We start from the raw sequence: 20,909 nt of genomic DNA, 5'->3' as shown, positions 1-20,909 counted from the left end.
TCATTTGAGTGAGAGAGAGAGAAAGAGTGAGATCACAAGCAAGGGGGAGGGTCAGAGGAAACAGAAGATGCAGACTCCCCATTGAGCAGGGAGTCAATCCCAGGTTCCCATAATCATGACCTGAGACAAAGGTACCGACTAAGCCACCCAGGCACCCTAAAATTAATATTTTTAAAATGTCAATACTACTAAAAGCCATCTATTGATTCAATGCAACTCTTACTGAGACTCCAATAGCATTTTTTTAAAGAGGTAGAAAAAATACTCCTAAAACTTATATGGAACCTCAAAAGACCCTGGATATCCAGAGTAATCCTGAGAAAGAAGAACAAAGTGGGAGGCACCACACTTCCTGATTTCAAGCTACAGTATAAATTTATAGTCATCAAAACAGCATGGTACTGGCATAAAAATAAACAAATAGATAAACAGAATTGAGAGCCCAGAAATATACCACAGCATACATACTCAACTAATTTTTTAAAAATAAGTCAAGAATACTCAATGGAAAAAAAGACAGTCTTTTCAATAATGGAGTTAGGATAAGTGGATATTCACACATATAAGAATGAAATTTAAGCAGAAATCTTAACATCATATCTTGTAACATCACAGAAATTAACTTAAATGGATTAAAGACTTATACGTGAGACATGAAACCATGAAATTCCTGTAAGGAAACAAAGGAATACAGCTCCTTGGCATGGGTCTTAGTAATGATCTTTGAAAATGACACCTAAAGCACAAGCAAAAGAATAAAAAATAAACAAGTGGGACTACATCAAACTGAAAAATTCTGCACAGCAAAATAAACTATCAACAAAGTGAATGACAACCTTATGGGACAGGAAAAATATTTGTAAACCATATATCTGATAAGGGGTTCATATGAAAATTATATTTAAAAAACTCATACAACTTAATAGAAAAAAGACCTAATTAAAAATGGACAAAGGACCTAGAAAGACATTTCTCTAAAAAAGATACATGAAAGATGAATAGGTACATGAAAAGATGCTCAGCATCACTAGTCATTAGAGAAATGCAACTGAAAACCACCATGAGATATCACCTCATGCCTGTTAGAATGACCATCATCAAAAAGACAAGAAGTAACAAATACTGGTTTAGATGTAGAGAAAAGGGAACACTTGTGTGCTGCTGATGGGAGTATAAATTGGTGCAGCCACTATGGAAAATAGTATGGAGGATCCTCAAAAAATTAAAAATAGAACTACCATATTATCCAGCAATCCAGCTTCCTAGCAATCCAAAGGTACTGAAAACGCTAATTGGAAAAGATCATCCTCACACTCATGTTCAGAGAGGCATTATTTACAACAGCCAAGACATGGAACCAGCTTACGTTTCTGTCAACTGATGAGTGGATAAAGAAGTTGCAGGATCTGTATAAAATGGAATATTATTCACCCATAAAAAAACAAGGAAATTGTACCATTTGTGACAACATGGATGGACCTCAAGGGCATTACACAAAGTGAAATAAGTTAGACAGAAAAAGACAAATACTGTATGATTTCACTGACATATATAATCTAAAATGACACAAACAAACAAGAAAACAAACTTATGGAAACAGAGATCAGTCTTGTAGTCACCAAAGGTGGAGGTTGTAGGGCAGGGAAATGGTAGAAGATGGTCAAAAGAAACATATTTCCAGCTATAAATCAATACTAGGGATGTAATGTACAACATGATGACAACAGCTATCCCTGTCATGTGATATACAGCAAAGCTGGTAAGAGAGTAATCCTATGAGTTCTCATCATAAGGAGAATATATTTTTTCCTTTTCTTTAATTTTATTATATCTATATGGGATGGATGTTAGCTGAACCTATGGTGGTAATCATTTCATAATAGATGTAAATCAAACCACCATGCTGATGCCTTAAACTTTTACAGTGATGTATGTTAATTATTTCTCAATAAAACTGAGGAAAAAAGATAAATAGCTCAATTAGAAATGGTGATAAAATCTAAATAGTCATTTCTTTAAAAAGGTAAATAAGTGGCCAATAAACACACAAAAAGATGCTTAACATAATTAGCCATTAGGGAACCAAACTCACAAAGAAATACTACTCCAAAGCCACTGAGGTAACAAACAAAAAAGAAAAAAGAAAGAAAGACAAATAACAAATATTGGCAAGAGTCCACTGCTCCTCAGAACGTAAAATGGTGCAGCCAATTTGATAAACAATTTCACTGTTACCCAAAATGCTAAACATAGAGTTATTCTGTGACCCAGCAATCTTCCTCCGAAGTATGTACCAAAAGAATTGAAAAAAATGTCCACACAAAGGCCTGTAACAGAAATGTTCATCACAGTATTATTTTCAAGAGCCCAAAATTAGAAACAACTTGAATGTCCATCAGTTGATGAATGCGTAAAGAACATGTGGCCATTCATACAATGGACTGTTCCTCAGCTTCAAGAAAGAATGAAGTATTGAAACACTCTAGAACATGCATGAACCATGAAATGTGCTAAGTGAAAGAAGTCAGGCAGAAAAGGCCATGTATTGTATGATTCCATCTAACTGAATTATGGGAAAACAAGCAAATCTATAGAGGCAGAAAGTAGATTACTAATTGCCTAGGGCTGGGAGTAGAGGCCAAAGGAACAGAGACTTGACTTTACAGTGAGTGCAGGGCTTCTTTCTAGGGTGATGAAAATATTCTAAAATTGATTGTGGTGACAGTTACACAATTCTGTGAATATACTAAAAACACTAATTTGTACACTTTAAGTGGGTGAATTGCATGATATGTGAATTATATCTCAATAAACTTGTTAAAATGCTGCATGGCTTGTAAGACATAAAAATACATGCAAGGAGTACAAGGTTATAACAGAAATACCCATACATGCATAGCTTATAACCTGCTGAAACACAGGAGGCAACATTATGAAGCTGATAAAATGCTTCTTCAGGTTCTCCTACTAGGATTATTGGGCCAAATTCAAAATATATTTTTAGCGTGCATACCAAATAACAAAAATTATCTGTGTTCATTAGAAGTGGGCTTAAGCCATCGAGCTGCTGATTCTGCACAGCCATATCCACATTTCAAGCTGATCCTGCATTTTATTGTCACTACATTAAAATCAATTTTATGAGCAACTGTATACTCTTAACAGAACAAGTACTTTAAAAAATATTGAAATGCCTACTCATAAACCTATATGAATCCAAACAGGGGCCTTTAGAGTGAAGTAAATAAAGTTCAGCAGTTTTGCATCTTTTTGGAAAGCATAGTTTTAGTTATGAAATATTTATGTTCCCTTGTGATTTAAATCTAATGACCATCACGATTTAAAAATAATTGATTATTATTTAGAAATCTTGCTGGGAAATCCCTTAAAATATTACCTGCAAAGCTTTACATTTTAAGACCAAATATTGCCTTCTTTAAAATCTTTATTTGCATGTTTTCCCCATAAACTTAGAGATTCAGGAAAAAATAACTATAGAAGGGCCATCATCAAAACCATTTAAAGTTTACAGTTCAAAATACTGTTGCACCATACATCACCTTGGTACAGAGCCTGTTTTGCAATTCTGTGTCTCTTAAGAGCAGTTTGCAAAGTCAATTAGGTATTAGCACCAGTACTCTCCAATGGAGGGATCATAAATACCATTTCTATGGCTATAGGCAGCTGGGCTTGGAAGAAATGAACAAAACTGCAAGAGACACATTTCAGGAGGCTCTGATTGAAGGACAACCATTAAGTAAGTCTTTAGATCTTGCTGAAGACAATGACTCAAATCCTGCAGAATGGGAGGAGCCACACTTCAAGAGCTATTTTATTGGCCGATGACCAGATGTAGAACAAACCCAGGACGCAGAACAGGAGAGACCCCTGCAAACTTGGTCTCACCAATTGCATCTACAACAGGACAGCAAAAACATCTGCCTTGGGGCAAAGGTTGCTCTGAGTAAAAGGGGGTGCTCAGCACATAGTATGCATGCATCATTATTCTATTTCCTTTAACCTCCTGGTAAGGTAAATCTGAGGCGGGATCATTTATGTACATTAGAAGATCCTATGGCATTTTTCCAAGCCCAAGGCTATTACTCCGAGAATATGGCCAAGTTCCAACTCAGGTAATTATATTCCACTTCCTAAATTTGCCCTGCTGTTCCAATTAGGTACAGTGTTGTTCGTTTTCCTGCCTTTCCAGAAAAAAAAAAAAAAAGAAAGAGGAGAAAATCTTCTTGAACCCAGTAGTCTTGCTGACAGAAGAAAGGCAAATGCAATGTGTTATAGAAGTAATGTCTGCCTCAGTAAGGAACAAGATATTGTGGCGTTTCAACTTTGGTGTTGTGGCAAGCTCTGAGCATCAGATAAAGATCTCAGAGAGAGCAAAATCCCTCTGGAAGGAATCAGATGACTGTGCCATGATACCCTCATCAGGTTAACAACCATGAAGGGCTCTCGGTAACTACCACAGGGAATGAGCTCATGATCTCTTCAATCCAGGCAATAAAAGCAGAGACACTTGTGCAAATGTTTGTGTCTCTAATATCCACTGCAAATATAACCACTTTCTCAGGAATTTGGGTAGGGACCATTGGCAGAAATCCAGAAATGTATGAACCAGCCAATCTCTCTTTAATGCTAGGGACCCTAAAAATGAAGCAGGCAGCCTTCCCTCACCTGGCCAAAGATTTAAAGTCTGACAATATCAATTTTGGGTAAGGTTACAGGGAAAATAAAACTCCCATGCATTGCTGGTGGGAATATAAACTGGTTCAGACACTTTTCATAGCAATTTGGCAGCATCTAGTAAAACTAAAAGTGTTTCTACCCTACATCCTAGCAAATCTGCTTCTAAGAATATACTCTACTGAGATTCTTGTACATCGCACCCAGAGGCACTAGCACAAACAACTGGGAGAAAAAAAATGTTCATGGAAGAATAGAAAAATAAAGTATAGTACATTCATATGATAGAATATTATGGATTGACCTAAAACACATAATGCTAAGTGGAGAAAAGAAAATACAGAGTAATTTGTACTGCTGGATACTATTCATTAGAACTTACAAAAGGCAAATACTATTTTTGTACTTTTTACAAACCACATAGTGATTATGGGAAGAAGCACATTTACATGCATGCACACATGCATGCACACACAGATGTTTGCCACATTTTGCTTGCTCAGATCTCAAAGCACTATTCTGTGGTCAGGATATTCCCCATTGTATGTTTTTTGGTAAAAGTCTTGCCTGACTCCTAGGATAGAAGGAGAAAAAGCCACAGTGGGCTTTCCTAGATAACTTTGATTGCTAGCAAGGGAATCAAGCACACAATCTAACTTGCCAATCCCTGACAATCCCACTTGGGTCTTGAGCCTAAGCCTGAGGAAGCAAAGGTGCAGAGACAGTGACAAAAGTTCAGGCAGGTGGCAGGGGTCAGGTGGCCAAAGAGCAGGATGCAGCACTCGTGCTCCCGAGGATGGCCTCTCAGGCATAGCAGTCACCACGGTCCTGACTGTAGAGCCTCCCTCTGGGTTCCCACCCATTCCTAGAGCTTAGATCACCAGTGTTACCCATGATTCTATCTGCCACCAATCCCCTTTCTATACAAAGCTTTTCTCTTTAACTCTGCTACGTCTGTTTCTGCTATTTGTGCAATATGAGTCTTACACATACAGGGGGCAGCAGCAACCTCACTCCTATGGTGGCCCCAAGGGAGGTAGGGGAGGAAACAGGACTGGCTAGGTGCAATATTTTATTTTGATTTAAGGACAATGGTTCTGGTACAAATATGACAGCCTGTTAATAGCTGTTTATACCAAGTAATAAAAAGAAAAGTGTGTGTTTATCATCCATTGACATTTTTCAAGTGTTAATTTTGAAAAGATGAAGATCAGGCCATTTCTGGGGCTCCCGAGTAGTTTAGGTAGATTTCTTGTATTTGATAGATCCCAGGCCTGTTTGGGGCCATCTTGTTTGAAAGTATGTCAGTAATACACTGAACTTAGGGGCAAAATGCATAGATTCTCAATGTTTAACTTTGTGCTACTATTTAAAGGGAAATCCACAGATCTTTCAAGGATAGTTGACTACACCAAAGTAGCCCATTAGTCCCCATTCCTGACCTTCATTTTAGAGACACTTGGTTACATACAATGAATGACACATAAAATAGATGTTTTTGGACTTCTAAAGACTTACTGGGAAACTCTTTTAGCAGGACAACTTTTCCCTAGGCTTTAGCATCTTCTCTGTAACATAAATATACCCCCAACAATGGACCCAAATGGGTAAGAGTTGAGGCAACTTACTGCATGGATGTCCTAACACCTTCACTTCATCAATAGCGAGGTAGCCTTGATGTCCAGAAGTTATCACTTCAAAAATCACCTGGAAAATTAAGAAAGATTTATAATACTCACTCATTTTGTCAGAGTTTTATCAAATGTCTCCTATATAGAAAACACTTGGTTCATTCATTTACTCATTTATTCATTCATTCGTGTTTCCACAAACATTAATGGAGAGCCTAGAATCTGCCAGTTAATGTTCCAGGTTCTATGACAAAGATAAAAAAGATCCAAGCCAGTTTTCAGGGAAGTTATTGGGAAGGGATAGGTCAGACAACATCCTACCTCAAGACTCACCTGGTAAGGGGGTATACATACCATGGTTAAGAGGTGATGTTTGGAAAACAGAGACTTAAAGTCATTTACTAGAGACAATGTTGAGATTTAAATTGCTTTAAGAAAATATATTTTCTGGTCAACTCCTTTGAAGGGATTCTATGACCATGCTGAACCATGTGGGACCCTGGGTTTTATACAACTCAAATTAAAAAAAAAAAACCTAGTATATAAGTGCTATGAAAAAAAAAAGTACAGGGTACTGGAAAAACATATACCAAAAGGATCTCCCATGAGGAGGTTGCATTTCTTCTAACAGCTGATTATGAAGGAAAGAGAGTAAGGCTTCTTCTAGGGCATGTGCAAAGGCTCTGAGGTGGCCATGGCTATGAAGAGGAGTACAGGGAGCTATTGCTATAAAAGTCAGCTGTGACCAGGTTGGAAGCTCCTCTTATAGGGCAGAGAGCTCCAGGGAAGACACTATATTAGTAACATAAAGATGCTATGGCTGCTGAAATTCAGATGGCAGAGATATGAATTAAGAGGACAATGATATAAAAATCTCTACAGTGGTAAAATCAAGAATTCTTTGGCAACTGCTTGATCATGGGAAAAGTAAGGCAAGCAAAGAAGGGCAGCATACTCTGAAGTTCTCAGAATGAACATTTTTGAGATCGTAGAGCCACTTCAGAGAAATTGAGGTTACAGGAGGAAAAAGAACCAGTAAGAAATTATCAATGTTCTTAACATGATTGTCTAAAATTGTCTATCAGGCTATTATTAAAAAGGTTCACATGACATGACTTTACTCTCCATTTACACATGCCTGCCTCACCGAGGAGACTTTGGTTTATGCAATGCAAATTTGCTAAGTCTTAAAACAACCCAGTAACTGCACTCTTAGAGAAATGAAATTTTTCATTCATATAAAAACCTATACACAAATGAGAAGCTGTATTTACAGGAGGCAAAACCTGGAAACATCCCAGGTGTCATTCAATGGTAAATGATAAAAAAAAACTATGATATATCCATAGCACAGAATACCACTCACCAATACCAAGGAAGTAACTATTGATATACCCAATGATTTGGATGATCTCCAAAGAATTATACTGAGTGAAAAAGCCAATCATAAGGATTACATACAATAGGATTCCATTTATATAACATTGCATAAAGTCAAAATTTTTGAAGGGAGGACAGATTAGTGGTTGCCAGGGCTTAAGGATGGAGGGAGAATGGATGAGAGGGGTTGGTTACAAAAGGACAGCACAAGTGAACAATCCTTATGATGTTGGAACTTTTAAGGTTTTCTCTTGGATAGCTCATAGCAGCTTTATTTGCAACAGCTAAAACATGAAAGCCACCAAGCATCCACTGATGGATGCAATGGAATATCATTCAGTCTTAAAAAGGAAGGAAATTCCAACACATGCTATGATATGGAGAAACCTGGAGGACATTACGATGGGTGAATGAAGTCAGCCACAGAAGGGCAAATACTGCGTGACCCCATGGATGAGTTACCTGGAACAATCAAATCCAGAGAGATAGAAAGTAGAATGATAGTTGCCAGGGGCTGGGGGAGGAGGAATGGAAAGTTACTATTTTATAAATGCAGAGTTTCAGTTATACAAGATGAAAAGAGTTCTGGAGATGGATGCTGGTGATAGTTGCACAACATTAAAGAGGTATTTAATGCCACTGAGCTGTATACTTAAACATGTTTAAGATGATCAATTTTATGGTATTTGTATTTTTACTATAGCAAAAAAGTAAAAAAAAAATGTATAGAATTAAATACACAGACAGGCATGCACAAGTTCAAGTAAAAGGGGACATCTGGAGAAGCTCTGTAGATTTCAACCATGTCAGCCTCCTAGTTGTAATGTCATACTTTCAGTTTGTAAAATATTGCCATTGGAGGAAACGAACTATGTACACAGGAATCTGTATTACTTCTTACTGCTGCATCTGACTCTATACTATCTCCACAAAAATTTCAACTTAAAAATGTAACTAGGAAGTACAATTTACTAAGCACATAGTATGGTCCACTCACCAGGCAGATATCACTCCATTATCTTACTTGTCAGTTCATGCAAAAATTCTTCAAGGATTAATATTTCAAAAACAAAGACATTAAGATACAAAATAATTGTTAAAGACCCAGTCTTTCCAATTCTGGATATCATGTTTTCGCTACTACACATTGCCTGAACAAACACTTCAACCCTAGGACTACATTATTGATGTGTGTGCAATGGATGTAAAAATGGAGAAGGCAATCAGAAGAGCCCAAAACGGAAAAGCTCAGGGGGCTCCCTAGATAAGAAGTCATCCCAGAAAGAGCTGCTAGACTAGATGACACTGCATCATAATGCCACTACACTGAAACACAAAACACACAGGGGACAGGAGAGGCCCAAGGCAGAACAGAAATGAAATAACATTTTGTCCTGTTTATAAGCAACAATTTTGTTCACCAATGACACTGGAAAGGAAGAGATGCATGCATATTATTACAATGGAATCTTGCAAATTTAGCTTTCTACCGAAGTCTAGAAGAGGACAGTTGGGACAACAAAAAGCAGATGAACACGGAGAACAAGTAGAGGAAAGAGCCCTCCAGACACCCTCAAATCTGGGGCCCTGGGGTAAAGTCACATCCTGCCTGGCAGGAGCCAGCAAGAGCAGGAAGTGCGGGAACCAGCCTGCTCTGGTCACGATGGCCACTGCACCACCAGCTAGCCGAGAGCTCCATGGCCCTGCTCATGAAAAGGATATTTTGAGAGTCAAAACCAGAAATGTTCATCCATCTTTCTTTCCTCCCAGCTGACCCTCTCCTCCTTCTTCCACATTCATTCAATTCAAGTCTCCACCGAGTGTCCTCTTTATTCCAGGCAATGTGATAAGTCCTGTGATAAGCCTCATGAACACAAGAGATGCAAAACTGTCCTTCTTACAACAAAGTATATTTTTACTTTATCAACTACAAGGGTTGATGTTTCTTATAAAAATGGAATAATCCTTATTTTTGAAGAGAGATGTTAACGCTTAGAATATACTGTACATATAAAACATGTTCCTGTGGATCTATTTTTGAAGCCAACATATGTAAATTTAACACACTGTATTTCATTTAAACCAATAAAGGACTGTGGTCCTATGAAAGAACAGGAGAGAAAGAAAGGAGGGGAAGAAATTAGAGACCTAGAGAAGTCACCCTAAAACCTCTGAACCTCTTTTGTCATTCATCACATTAACCTTAAAAGCTTTACACTCAAAGCTTCTGAGTCTTATTGTCCAAATATTTATAGGATATTTAGTGTAAGCTCTGAGAGGAATCCAAAAAAATAGATAATTTTATGAAATTTAAGCTTTAGATCCACAAAAAAAATAAGGAATACAATGAACAAACAGAAACAGGCAATGGCCAAATAACAGGTGGGAACAATAACGAGCTCACAGGACTGTGATCTTTCTTCACCACAGGACTGTCACCTCCTCCTTACCAAACCAACCAGGACACTTCGACACAGCCAATACAACCTTCAACCCAATTCTCAGCCTGCTCATTAAACTCACAGATGCCCCAAAAAGGACCGACAAGTTTCTCTGCTGGACCAGAGGCAGTGAGAGTCAGCAGCAAGTCCATGCATCCCAGGTTCCCAGCAGAAAGACCTGCCAGTGAGGCCACAACAAAAGAATCAAACACAGGCTCATTTCTGAAACTTTATTTGCTCCTCTCAGTCTCCTAGCTGGGATACCAAGAAGCATCTGATTGCAAATACACCAAGAAAACAATGGACCTTTAAGTAATTAGAGATTTTGGAAAGGAAACTTCTAAAGCTTGGCAGGTTCCAGCACTGATTTCATTTAATTTCTCTAACTGCAGAGACAAAAAGGACAGAATAACCTTCATGGGTAAGTTCATGTGCATACTGCGCACACACACACACACAGACACACATTGATATACAATATATCAAGAAAAATTCTATATGACACATTTAGGTATTATACTGGAGAAGGTGGATTATGTGCTACAGGTTTGGAAGCAGTAACTTCCATGTTTCCTTCCAAAAACTGGAGCAAGTGTTTCAGAGGACCATTTTCCACCTTTTATTTAGCAATTTCAGTAAAAGGGCTTCTGAGTACCAGTTTTATTAGCTATTTCATCAAGTGTATTATTTAGTATATAAATGTTTCAGCACATATCACAATTATAAAGCAGGTCTGATTTGTACTGACAAGTTTGCTATTTTGAAATAAATACGATTAAATGAAGATAACCTGAATTTAAGTGCTATAAAAGCACCTCTGACTGGCTACTCACTTGGTTTGAACATCTGACCAGGAAGAGCTTCACCCTGTTGCTTCTAACAAACACGAGGGTTGAGACATGCCACTGAAACCATGAGGCTGGTTTTAAACAGGTTTCTTAAAAACAGATTTTAGAATCCCATAAAAAGGTTTCCTTGCCTTGAATTCTTGTTATCTGCTAAGTTTTCCATTTTGTACTTTTTCCTAGCCAGTGCCCTTACCAAGAAAGCTTCAAAAGCAAAAATATTTTTGTCAAATAAGAAACCGCTCTATTCGAAGTACAGGTATTGCTCTAGTGAAGTATAACAACTGTATGCAGAACCCAGTGGGGGTCCCTGGGATGTCTGAAAATGCCAGAATACAGGGCCAAAAAGATTGAGATCAGAAGAAAGAAGCAATAACACAAGAACGCCAGTGGCATCACCAGAAAAGGAAAAAGAAATGTGAAACAAGCTGACTTACAAATGTGCCCATGCTTACTTTTATCAAATAGGACAGAATGCACTGAAGTCTAGATTAGAAGTGAGCTTTGGGTCTCTTTAAGAAATGCATCAAGTCTTTTCTTTTTGGAAAATTCAAAAATTTAAAAACCACTTATATATTACACCCATCTATGCCTCAGGTATATTTTAGTTATATTATATAATTTTCCCCAGTCAACCATATGAGGTGAGTGAGTAAATTCCCTTTTAGGGAATGAGGAGGCTGACTCAGAAAGTAATTAGGTAATTTTTCTGAGATCACACAATTAGTACATTGCAGAGTCAGGGTATAATTCTAGGTCTATTTTACTTTTAAGTCTGGACTCTATATCATGAAACTACTTTAACTAGTAGGCATGAGAGACTACATATATGTAGAATATATGTACATATACCCGACCTCTACATATATACATGCATATCTATCTATACACACAGACACATAAATATATAATACACAACCATGCATGCACACACACATACAAATATACATCCTTGAATTCATACACACACACACACACACACACACACAAAGTTCTAAGATTTTTACTTCCAGATTTAAGTAAGGAATGTAGTAATCATCTACTTGACCTAGAAATGTAGATGCAAGAAACAGTTATATGACATAGTTTTAACAACATCAATTCTAAGACAAGGGTCAGCAAACTATAGTCAACAGACCAAATCTGCCCCAACCTCGGTTTTTGTGTTACCCATAAAGTAAGGATGGGTTTTTATAATTTTCAGTAGTGGCAGAAAGTCAAAAGAACCATATTTAGCAATATATGAGAATTATACAAAATGAAATTTCAATGTCCACAAATAAAGTTTTATCATAACACAGTGATTCTCATTCAACTGTATATTGTCTAGGGCAGCTTTGCACAAGAACAGTAGAGCTGCGTAGATGTCACAGAGACCATCTGGCCCACAAAGCCTGAAATAATTATGACTACCTGGCTTCCAGATTTAAGAGAAAACTTCCCTGTTTAGCTCCCCAACAACTGCCATTACTCTGGATAACAAGAAAGCATATATCAAGAGCAACTGTTTGTCACAGCCAAACACAACATGCCCTGCACTCCCTGTGGGAGCCTCACATTCCAGCAACAACAGGGAGGAACCCTTCCCTGGCTTGACTTGCTTCAAGTGTCCCACATGGGTACTGTTTACAATACCCTTAAGCTTGTAGTATCATTACCATTTTTTTTAAAGATTTTACTTATTCATGAGAGACCCAGAGAGAGAGACAGAGACAGAGGCAGAGGGAGAGGCAGGCTCCTTGCGGGGAGTCTGATGTGGGACTTGATCCCAGGGCCCCCGGGATTATGACCTGAGCCAAAGGCAGATGCTCAACCACTGAGCCACCCAGGTGCCCCTCATTACCTTTTTTTTTTAAAAAGCGTAATTGGAATATACCAAAATAAAACCATAGAAACTAATTACTTCATAGACATCAAAACACTGTATAAAAATTATATCAAACTAGGGCAGCCCCGGTGGCGCAACAGTTTAGCGCCGCCTGCAGCCGGGGGTGGGATACTGGAGACCCTGGATCAAGTCCCGCATCGGGCTTCCAGCATGGAGCCTATTTCTCCCTCTGCCTATGTCTCTGCCTCTCTCTCTCTCTCTGAATAAATAAATAAATAAATATTTTTTAAAAAGTATATCAAATTAAAAATAAAATAAAACCAAACTCATTGGGGCACCTGGGTGGCTCAGCGTTTGAGCGTCTGCCTTTGGCTCAGGTCATGATCCCAGGGTCCCGGGATCGAGTCCCACATCGGGCTCCCTGCATGGAGTCTGCTTCTCCCTCTGCCTGCGTCTCTGCCTCTCGCTCTGTGTCTCTCATGAATGAACAAATAAAATTTTTTTAAAAACATATTTAGGGATCCCTGGGTGGCGCAGCGGTTTGGCGCCTGCCTTTGGCCCAGGGCGCGATCCTGGAGACCCGAGATCGAGTCCCACGTCGGGCTCCCGGTGCATGGGGCCTGCTTTCTCCCTCTGCCTGTGTCTCTGCCTCTCTCTCTCTCTGTGTGTGACTATCATAAATAAATAAAAAAAAAAATTAAAAAAAAAATAAAAACATATTTAGCAGTCAAATCTTCTACAAAGAAACTGAACTCTTGAGAATATATAACACTTTATTTATTTATTTATATTATTTTTATTTTTTTTGTATAACACTTTAATATTAAAACCCGACCCCCCAGTTATGGGATTCTACACAATGTTCTTTGGCAGGAGCTAGATTTCAGTGAAATATCTTTGTTTGTATTTACTGAGACACACGACTTTGGAGTGGTTTAAGTGGTTAAACCACTAACCACTAACCATTAAACCTGCACATCCCAGCTGAGGTCAGTGAAGGCAAAGCTCTGTCTTTTGATTCAGTTCTCATACCATAAACAAGGGACCTTATCTCAGTCTGTTCAGTAATGCATTTTTCCTATTTCTGTGCCTTTTATTGGTGATGCCGCTACTTATAATGGCGCTCAACCACAATCCTGAGGTGTTGTCTAGCATCCCAAAGCACAAGAAGGCTGCAATGTGCCTTATGGGGAAAATACATGTGTTGGGGAAAATATGTGTGTTTGGGAAGTTTCATTCAGGCCTGGGCTATCATGCTGTTAGTTGAGTTTAACATTAAAAATCAACAGTGTCCATCAAGGAAGGGGTCTGTCACAGAAAGACTCATAAAAAAAAGGTTACATGCGTTGCTCAGCTGATGAAGATGTTGAGACCACCCCTTACAGGACTCATCCCTTACATCCCCCGGAAGCAACAGTTCAGTGTTCAGTAATTCAGCACTCATTGTGACTTCATGGAGCATAACAAGCATGAATGAAGATCAACTCCATTCGTGTGCCTGGATTCACACTGAGTCCCCATTTCTATCAAAGTACTCGGGCCCAGGAAGGATGCAAAACTCATTTTTACTGATGGTTCCTGGATATTATTTGTTGTCATGGGATGTAAAGGAATGTAGAATAAAGAGAACCAATATTCACTCAATATGTCAACAAATAACATCTCAGGAGAGAAGATGTCAGATCCCCACAGAGTGTGGAGACTTGAGGAACAGCCATTGGCTCTCAGGTAACAAAGAAGCGGTTAAACCACTAACCAGAGCTCTTTCGTTTGCTTGTGAAAAGCCTTCTGGAGGTTGGCCTGTGAGGGGCTTGACATCAGGCTATCCTTCAGAAGCCTGCCAAATAGGAGATGAAAGCAGTTTAACACTGCAGCATCCCTGATCCTTCCTGCTTCAGTGAAGGGCAAAATTAGATTTCCACGCTGCCACTTTTCCTTGCTATGTGTGAGCAAAGAAAAGGGGTTTGCTTACCAACACAAACACTCACCACGGAAACTGTTGGTGGAAGTCATTTGTCAATTCCCTGGGACAAAGGGGATTAAATAGTATATATCTGCCCTCCCGCTCAAAATCTGGGAGATCCTTTCTGGCTTTGATTTAAATAAAAAGCAAAGGTGGACCATACTCATTCACAAAAGCATAGATAGTAAAAGAAAACTTTCTCTAATGATAAAGAGTCAAAGCAAAACCACAACCTATGTGGCCTTAAAAAAACAGCAAAAAATGCTGAAATATTTGTTTATATGGACGTATTAACAGAGGAAAGTAAAAGCCCACCTTCCCAAAGTTAAAGGTATTCAAAGGACAGCAAGATTCTCCTTGGAGTGAATTATTGGTGCCTCGTGATGGCTACTCATTTAAGTCATTCTTACATGATGACTTCACCTGCTTTTCAACCAATAAATATGACTTTCCTCACATTTGTTTTTCCTTTCATGTTTACAAAGAACTAGTATTCTTTTCAAATCTTTTCTAACAAGAGTTCAAACATTCACTCTTTAAGATGGGGTATAGAAGAAAATGAAGTTTGGGGGGAAAATAGGAAAGTCACAAAGGAAAGTGCAGATAAGCAAGAAGCAACAGACCACAGCAAAGTCTGATATATTACCCCAGAATAAGTGCCTATCCTTGATCATCAAATAATAACTACAAGCTGAGAATGAAACTTAGAGATGTGGTAAGATTTTAACAATAAATGATTAAAAATAGTATCTTTGAAGATGAAAAACCATCTCATGAATTAATCCACTTCCCAAACGCAGCCCTAGGTCCACACTAACATGACAGCCACGTGTGTCCCCACTGATTTCTCAAAACACACTGTTCATCTTCTTTAAGCAAAAGCTGCAGAGGACAAGGACTTCCTGTAAAGGCAGCAGGGTAGGAGGACCCTAAGCTCACCTTGCCCCATGGGTACAGCTGGATAGGATCCCATCAGTGTCAATAACCCAGAAAACAATGGAAGACTGACAGAAGAGACTCTCCACAGCTGAACAGAAAGATGCCACATTCAAGAGGAAGGAAGGGTGAGGGGGTGCTAAACACACCATCATCACGCTCTCCCTGTGCAAGGTGCGATGTCTCCACCCTCGTAAAATTCTACATGTCCATCTTGCTGGGGGCAGGTGGATTGTTAAAGCTTGAGCATGCTAGCACCCCACCCCTCAGGCCCCGCTGCCAGCACCCAAGGGTTTTCCAAACTCTCCTCTCCTGAGTTATCTGCTTCTCCTGTGGCTAGTTTATCCAAGTTTGTTCAGAACAGTATAGGCAGACCCACTAGGAGCTATGCTTCCTACCTGTCCAGCTTCCTGGGCATTTGCCAGGTGAGTGGGAGCAGTTGGCCGGGGCAGCCACGGGGGATCACCCATTCTTTCCCAAGTTGACAGCCATAAGAGGTGGGTAACTGTCTTTGGCGAGCCAGCCAGGAAGGGCGTGCTGCTTTGGTGAGTGATCATCTGCACCAGGTAGGAGCCTCAGCCCCTCCCAGTGGCTGGACTGATTTCTGAGGGGCAGGCAGGCCAGCTGCAGAGACCACTTGCAAGGAAAGGTCTCTATCCTGCCCTTGCTGACCCAGCTTCCCCTTTATATGTGATTGGAAAACAGAAACAGATTTGGGAAGCACGGAGCTTCAGGTTTCTGGAGAAGTTATAGCAGTGCTGACCAGATTCTCTGTTTTCTACTTTTGGGCTAAACCGTCTAACACTTGGTACCCAAGTGAAACCATAGTTATATGACCAATAGTCCCAACTCTGTCTCACCAAGGATTTTGGCTTCCCTCTGCAGGAATCTGGAAGAGCACTCTGATTTGGTTTCTTTCATTTTCTTCTCATTCCTTTCTTCCCTTTCTGGGGTGGGAAAGAAAGGCTACTTCCATCCCCTCTGACAGTCCCCCTTGGGGTGCACTCTGGCAGCACCATCCACATACTGCTATAAGCCGATGACTAGATGAACACTTTTTTACTGCAACATTGCTTGGCCCATCTATGTACTAGAATCAGAAGGAAAACAGGACTTGGAGTGGGTCAGTAAATTACCAAACTATCCTCCGATTAGAATTGTTTTGTCAAAGGTCTGGTCAATGAAATGAGATTCCATATGTTCAGCCTTTTATGCTGTTAGGTAACAGACATTCAGCACATAAGGGCTCTAAGGTTGAGATGCAAAGAATGGCAGAGGTTAAAGTGTGTGAGGATAGTGGGCCTGCTGAGAGAAACCCAGAGGTGAAAGTGTGTGAGGACAGAGGTCAAAGGAGGAAAACATGAGAAACTCAGCTTGTTAGAATCTTCAAACCCCCTGCCCTGGGAATTCCACTGGCCCCAAACATAGACATTCACAGAGCCGCATCTGCTCCAGTTTCTCCTCCTCCTAGCTATGCTCCCAGGGGCAGGACTGGTCTCTCCTTTCAAGACCTGCCAGGACACCAAATGTGGTCAGGAGGCACCCCAATTTGGAACAGGGCATTTCCTTTGCAGCACTACCCTGTAGGGATGAATCCCCAGAGACAGCCTGCCAGATATTATTAGACATACAATCCTTTCTCTACCTCAGACCTTTTAGACTAGAAAAATTCAAACCATACTTTGTAGAGAGGATCCTCGGAAAATGTCTGAATTGTTCACTACTATTTTTGCCACCAAGAAGCCTCCTTAGGCAGAAATGCAGACTCTATTAAGTATGCTCCTGACAGTGAGCATCTCCTAGTAAGTGACCGATAAAGCCCATAAGAAGGCTTGGCATGTGTATGACAAAAATCAGGGTGATACTCCCTTACCAGCAGGGGCAATACTGATGGACAAACCTCGTTGGGACACAAATGTTGCTGAAGAAATGGTTCATCTGAGCCACTGATGAGGGTGTATGTTAATGGGACTAAAGTGAGGGGTGCCAAAGCAAAAAAGTCTTACTAAAGTTGAGGAAATTTAACAAAAATTAAATGATGATCTCTCCAAGTTTCTGGAGAGGATTTCTCAAGCCTATCAAAAATATACCAACGAGGATCCTGAGGCTCTTGAAAATCTGAGAATGGTTAATTTGATCTTTATTGGACAAAGTCCCCACCCACCCCTGATATAGAAAAGATGCTGAATAAGGTCAAGGGAGCAGCAGGTATGAACTCCTCTCAGTTGGTGGTCATTGCTTTTAAGATATTCAATTTTAGGGAGGAAAAGTTTGTGAAACAAGCTCTCTATTTCTCATAGCTCACAGTTGACAAGAAAAATGGAGAAAATGAACCATACTTTGAAAAAGACCATCATGGGCAGCCCTGGTGGCTCAGCAGTTTAGCGCCATCTTCAACCCAGGGCCAGATTCCAGAGACCCGGGATCGAGTACCACATCAGGCTCCCTGCATGGAGCCTGCTTCTCCCTCTCTCCCTCTGCCTGTGTCTCTGCCTCTCTCTCTCTCTGTCTCTCATGAATAAATAAATAAAATCTTTTAAAAAAAGAAAAAGACCATCACATGGGAATTGAGTCTCACATCTGGCTCCCCAGGAGGAGCCTGCTTCTCTCTCTGGGTATGTCTCTGACTCTCTCTCTGTCTCTCATGTATAAATAAATAAAATCTTTGAAAAAGATCATCACAAAGTAAAGAAGCTCATTTAACATGAGATAGGGAACTGGTGCTCAGCCTTCTCCACATAAGGGTGGCATGTCAGAGTGGGCTCAGATGGAGCCCCTATGAAACTGTATATGAAGATCATGCCTGGCCTATTGTGTTTCACCTCCCCCAACCTAGATAGGACAGAAACAAAAATTAACATCATGTCAAACACTTGAAGCAAATATTAACCATTATTCGTTAGTTTGCTTCCTCTAGAGTGGCCTCCTTGCTGGAAGAACCACTGCACCCATTTCAACCTGGGGATAGATCTTAGTAAAAACTTGAAAAGAACATGAACCTGATCAAAAATTAACTGAAAATGGATTGGACTTTACACAGGAAAGCTGTGAATACATCACACAAGAGTTAAACCAGTGCCCATAGGTAGAAAAGGAGGAGATAGAAGAGACCACAACACCCTCCTACTGGGAAAGTCACTCTAATTAGGACTTAAAATACCTCTTTAGAAAAAGAATGCATAACAACTATGTTTATTCTGTGCTCTGTATAAATCATGTTTTCTTTCTCCCTAGGTTGGAAAGATAACACACTAGTTCAAGTAACTCGGGCTTTAGCCTCAACTATACGTGCTGTTGATTGTTGGATATGTCATCCAAAAAACAATTGGTGTTGGACCATGGACACCCTTTGGTACACCCACTTTATAATACCCCAGAAGTTTCTGAAGCCAACTGCTTTCCAATTGTTAAGGCCCAGACAACTACCTTCCAATTGTTAAGGCTCAGATGATATGTATAGAGTAAGAATAGCTAGATTTTCCCACAATGATCATGAGGCACCCCGTCTTACTGTCCCACTAATTACTATCCGAAATCAGGTAATTTTCAAAACACAAAAAAACATGCATATATTCCCCAAATAGATAGCAGATGAAGCCAAAAAGGACCAGCTCCCTATGTGGAAACAACAGTCCATTTCGATACCAGCCCTTTATCTGATATGTCACTTGCAAATATCTTCTCCCATTCTGTAGGTTGTCTTGTAGTTTTGTTGACTGTATCTTTCGCTGTGCACAAGCTTTTTATCTTGCTTAAGTCCCAATAGTTCATTTCGGCTTTTGTTTCCCTTGCCTTCATAAATGTATCTTGCAAGAAGTTGCTGTGGCCAAGTTCTAAACGAGTGTTGCCTGTGTTCTCCTCTAGGATTTTGATGGATTCCTGGCTCATATTTAGATCTTTCATCCATTTTGAGTGTATCTTTGTGTCTGGTGTAAGAGAATGGTCTAGTTTCATTCTTCTGCATAAGGCTGTCCGATTTTCCCAGCACCATTTATTGAAGAGACTGTCTTTTTTTTCTAGTGGATCGTCTTTCCTGCTTTGTCGAATATTAGTTGACCATAAAGTTGAGGGTCCACTTCTGGATTCTCTATTCTGTTCCATTGATCTATGTGTCTGTTTTTGTGCTGGTACCACACTGTCTTGATGATCACAGCTTTGTAGTACAACTTGAAATCCGGCATTTGTGATGTTCCTAGCTCTGGTTTTCTTTTTCAATATGCCCCTGGCTATTTGGTGTCTTTTCTGATTCCACACAAATATTAAGATGATTTGTTCCAACTCTTTGAAGAAAGTCCATGGTATTTTGATAGGGATTGCATTAAATGTATAAATTGCCCTGGGTAATATTGACATTTTCACGATATTAATTCTTCCAATCCATGAGCATGGAATAATTTTCCATCTCTTTGTGTCTTCCTCAATTTCTTTCAGAAGTGTTCTGGTAGTTTTTAGGGTATAGATCCTTTACCTCTTTGTTAGGTTTATTCCTAGGTATCTTATGCTTTTGGGTACCATTGTAAATGGGATTGACTCCTTAATTTCTCTTTCTTCAGTCTCATTGTTAGTGTATAGAAATGTCACTGATTCCTGGGCATTGATTTTGTATCCTACCACACTGACGAATTGCTGTATGAGTTCTAGCAATTTTGGAGTGGAGTCTTTTGGGTTTTCTATGTACAGTATAATGTCATCCACAAAGAGGGAGAGTTTGACTTCTTCTTTGTCAATTTGCATGTCTTTTATTTCTTTTTGTTGTCTGATTGCTGAGGCTAGGACTTCCAGTACTATGTTGAATAGCAGTGGTGAGAGTGGACATCCCTGTCTTGTCCTGATCTTAGGGGAAAGGCTCCCAGTGCTTCCCCTTGAGAATGATATTTGCTGTGGGCTTTTCATAGATGGCTCTTAAGATGCTGAGTAATGTTCCCTCTATCTCTACTCTCTGAAGAGTTTTGATCAGGAATGGAGGCTGTATTTTGTCAAACGCTTTCTCTGCATCTATTGAGAGGATCATATCATTCTTGTTTTTTCTCTTGTTGATATTATGTCACTTGATTGCTTTATGAGTGTTGAACCAGCCTTGCATCCTGGAGATAAACCTCACTTGTTCATGGTGAATAAACTTCTTAATGTACTATTGGATCCTACTGGCTAGTGTCTTGGTGAGAATTTTTCCATCTGTGTTCATCAGGG

General features: G+C 39.6%; 1 protein-coding gene across 2 annotated transcripts in view; it reads right to left on the bottom strand.

Annotated features, from left to right (window-relative positions):
- Positions 1 to 20,909, bottom strand: part of PTPRM (protein tyrosine phosphatase receptor type M) — a 768,694-nt gene that overhangs the window by 444,375 nt on the left and 303,410 nt on the right. For both annotated transcript variants that reach the window (XM_055323971.1, XM_055323972.1), the window contains exon 4: positions 6,324 to 6,402. In XM_055323971.1, coding sequence (XP_055179946.1) covers positions 6,324 to 6,402 — 79 coding nt within the window. The remainder of the gene's footprint in view (positions 1 to 6,323; positions 6,403 to 20,909) is intronic.

This window comes from Nyctereutes procyonoides, unplaced genomic scaffold, assembly GCF_905146905.1.
Source record: "Nyctereutes procyonoides isolate TBG_1078 unplaced genomic scaffold, NYPRO_anot_genome, whole genome shotgun sequence".
Taxonomy (NCBI): Eukaryota; Metazoa; Chordata; class Mammalia; order Carnivora; family Canidae; genus Nyctereutes; species Nyctereutes procyonoides.
Note: the sequence above shows the minus strand (reverse complement) of the source record. Positions and strands in the feature narration are given on the sequence as shown.